This window comes from Dama dama, chromosome 14 (assembly GCF_033118175.1).
Source record: "Dama dama isolate Ldn47 chromosome 14, ASM3311817v1, whole genome shotgun sequence".
In the NCBI taxonomy this organism is placed as follows: domain Eukaryota; kingdom Metazoa; phylum Chordata; class Mammalia; order Artiodactyla; family Cervidae; genus Dama; species Dama dama.
In genome coordinates this window covers 24,960,098-24,963,161 of record NC_083694.1, presented here as the reverse complement: position 1 = coordinate 24,963,161, position 3,064 = coordinate 24,960,098, and the positions used below count along the sequence as shown (strand labels likewise).

The following is a 3,064-nucleotide window of genomic DNA, read 5'->3' as shown; positions in this document are numbered from 1 at the left end:
ATTTAGGAACTCTGTTGCCTTCACCATCAGAATTGGGCTATTGTCTAAGAAAGAGAGTCTGCTCCATTCAAGGACCTGGCCCCTGAGCCATTTGACCTGTTTTGGCCTTTGCTTTCTTCTTTCTTTCTTTCTTTTTTTTTTTGGCTGTTTTGTGTCTTTGTTGCTACACTTGGGCTTTCTGTACTTGCAGCAAGTAGGGACTATTCTCTAGTTGCAGTACCTGGACTTCTCATTGTGGTAGCATCTCTTGTCGCAGAGCATGGGCTCTAGGGCATGAGGGCTTCAGTAGTTGCAGCATGCAGCTTTAGCTGCCCCGAGGCATGTGGAATCTTCCAGGACTAGGGATCAAACCCATGTCCCCTACATTGGCAGGTGGTTTCTTATTCGTGGTACCACCAGGAAAGTCCCTGTCCTTTGTTCTTTCCCCTGGCTCCCCTGTTACACGTCCACAGTTCACTTGGCAAGCTCTTGAGACACACTTCCACGTTTTCACATGTTGGGAATGAGTATATGAACAACTCCCTCCCCCCTTGGGAACATCTTCCCAGCATTCAGCCTAGTAAAACTTGAGCTGGGCCCTTGGGTAGGATCTGCACCACCTTACCCTGGGCTGGAGGTGGGGAGGAAATGAGAAACAGGGGCACAAAGGAAGGTCTATTTTGTGTTCCTCTCTCTTTCCTCCTCCCGTTATTACCCCCTCCTTAAACTACCGTCAGGATGACTTAACACCTTAAAAAAAAATAGCTTCCTTTTCTCTGTTGTCAGATTTCATAAACAGTATGGTGGTCTGCTTTCTACCTGTAATTCGCTGAGGACTCCAAATCAGCCTACACGTTTGTTTTTTGTTACCATGTACTGCTTGAGAACATTGCTGCTTTGCGAGCTCTCAAAAAGTAGGTTGGGAGGCTAATTAAGATGGCTCACTGAGGTTCTTTAATAAGAGGGAATTCAGAGGAATGAGAAACATATACTTAAGGATAGGAGCAAAACCAATTGGAGGGTTGAAAATGACATTTAATCTTTCAGGTCACAATGATGTCATTTGCTGCCCTAAATTAGTGGTTATCAGATCATCGGTGCTTGTTAAAAATAAGGGTTCCTGGGTACCTCCTCTGGCGATTTGGAGTCAGTGGACCTGGGATGGGTCCTGGGTATCTTCCTTAATAAGAATGCTGAGAAATTCTTAGATGCCAGCAAGTTTGGAAGCCCTGTCTTTAAGTATCTATTACTGAACAGTCCCAGAGGATCTGAGGGTACACATGATTTTATTTTGTATAACAATTTTCTCATAAAACTTATTGATTCAGCCTTAAAGAAAAGTTTGGAAACATAAACGATCTCTATTTCTGTTATTCAAATACAGTAGTTTCACCTCTTCAATTCCTTGTGTACTGCACTCACATGTTACATACTTGTAAACAAAAAACAAAGCACAGAAAGTTTTATTCGGCTGTTTTTTAACAAAACATATCAGAAACATTTTTTCCTTGATGTTATAGAAGCTTGGTAGTTATAATGTGAAATGTCTATAATTTATCTACTCATTTACCAAGTATTGGCCATTTCAGTTGTTTCTAACTATTTATTTACGTTATAGGTGTATAGAAACATTTAGTGGATATATTTTTTAAAAAAACTTTAGGATAGAGATGCTCCGGGCCTTCTGTTTCGTATGCTTGGTGTTTCTCTTCAGGGAGCGGACGCCCAGCCGGAAGACAATGGCGGCTGCCGCTCTGAAGAGATTTTGGTCCCGAAGCCGTAGAGAGGCGAGTGACGCTGCAGCCGCAAAGCCCGGCGTGTGGGGGCGGTTGGGCGCTTGGGCCCGCTCGCTGCTCCAAGATTACGCCGAGGCGTGCAAGGACGCGGCGGCGGCGGCGCGGGCCCGGCCCGGGAGGGCGGCCGTGTACTTGGGGCTGCTGGGTGGCGCGGCGGCCTGTTGCTCCCTGGCACCGAGCGAGGCAGCCTTCGAGGAGGCGCTGCTCGACGCGTCGGGGACCCTCCTGCTGCTGGCGCCCGCCACTCGCAACCGCGACTCGGAGGCGTTCGTGCAGCGGCTCCTCTGGCTGCGGGGTCGCGGCTGCCTGCGCCACGTGAGCCTGGGCCTCTGCTCGCTGGTGTACGAGGCACCCTTCGACGCCCAGGCCAGCCTCTACCAGGCTCGCTGTCGCTACCTGCAGCCCCGCTGGACCGACTTCCCGGACCGGATTCTGGATGTGGGCTTCGTAGGCCGCTGGTGGGTGCTGGGGGCCCGGATGCGCGACTGCGCCATCAACGACCACGAGTTCCTGCACCTGCCGGCTCACCTGCGCATCGTCGGACCCCACCAGCTGCACTCGGAGGCCAATGAGCGGCTCTTCGAAGAGAAGTACAAGCCCGTGGTGCTCACCGACGACCAGGTGGACCAGGCGCTGTGGGAGGACCAGGTCTTGCAGAAGGAGAAGAAGGACCAGCTTGCCCTGAGCCAGGCTGACTCTCTGCTGTCGTCGGAGGTCGCGAGATGAAACTCAGACCCCCCCGGGTCCCGACCGGGCTCCCGGACCCCGCGGAATGCTGGCCCGGGAATGTGCACTTGGTGCGTGTGAGCCTCAAACGCAGAGTGATGGAAGTAAATTATTTGCAGCGTTCTCCCCCTGGGTTTTCACAAAATCGGGGGCCTACCTCTCACCTGTTGGCTGTGAGCAGACGGCTCATTGAGAGCTTCCCTGGTCTAGGAGTTGGGGAGAGCAGAGAGACGTGCCATGTCGTGTTTATCACTGCCAGAGTTGGTAAGGAACATTAGACGGAAATAAGACTTTTTCACTGGGCTTCACGGTTCTCCTGACTAGGGTAACTTACTGCTTTTCGTCTTAAAATTTGAACTAAAAGGTTTATTCCATGAGTGACATATATTTTTTAATTCAGTTTTAAGTAATTGTAGTCTCAGAGGAAACTGGAGCGGTAATAGAGACATTCTGTGTAAACGTTCACAGCAATTGGTAACATTTCACACTGTCCTTATTGTTCCGTTGCTACCTTGAGTGGGACTCTTTTGCAACTCCATGGACTGGAGCCCACAAGGCTCCTC

At 50.1% G+C, this 3,064-nt stretch overlaps 1 protein-coding gene across 1 annotated transcript; it reads left to right on the top strand.

Moving 5' to 3' along the window:
* The first annotated feature begins 1,718 nt into the window (after positions 1–1,718).
* Positions 1,719–2,535, top strand: LOC133069586 (mitochondrial import inner membrane translocase subunit Tim29-like). Its single transcript, XM_061161199.1, has one exon. The coding sequence runs from the start codon at positions 1,719–1,721 to the stop codon at positions 2,499–2,501; it is 783 nt and encodes a 260-aa protein (XP_061017182.1). The 3' UTR covers positions 2,502–2,535.
* The last annotated feature ends 529 nt before the right edge of the window (positions 2,536–3,064 follow it).

Bases quoted from the DNA above. Each gene is read 5' to 3' on its own strand.
- LOC133069586 (XM_061161199.1), top strand. From the start codon at position 1,719: ATGGCGGCTGCCGCTCTGAAGAGATTTTGGTCCCGAAGCCGTAGAGAG.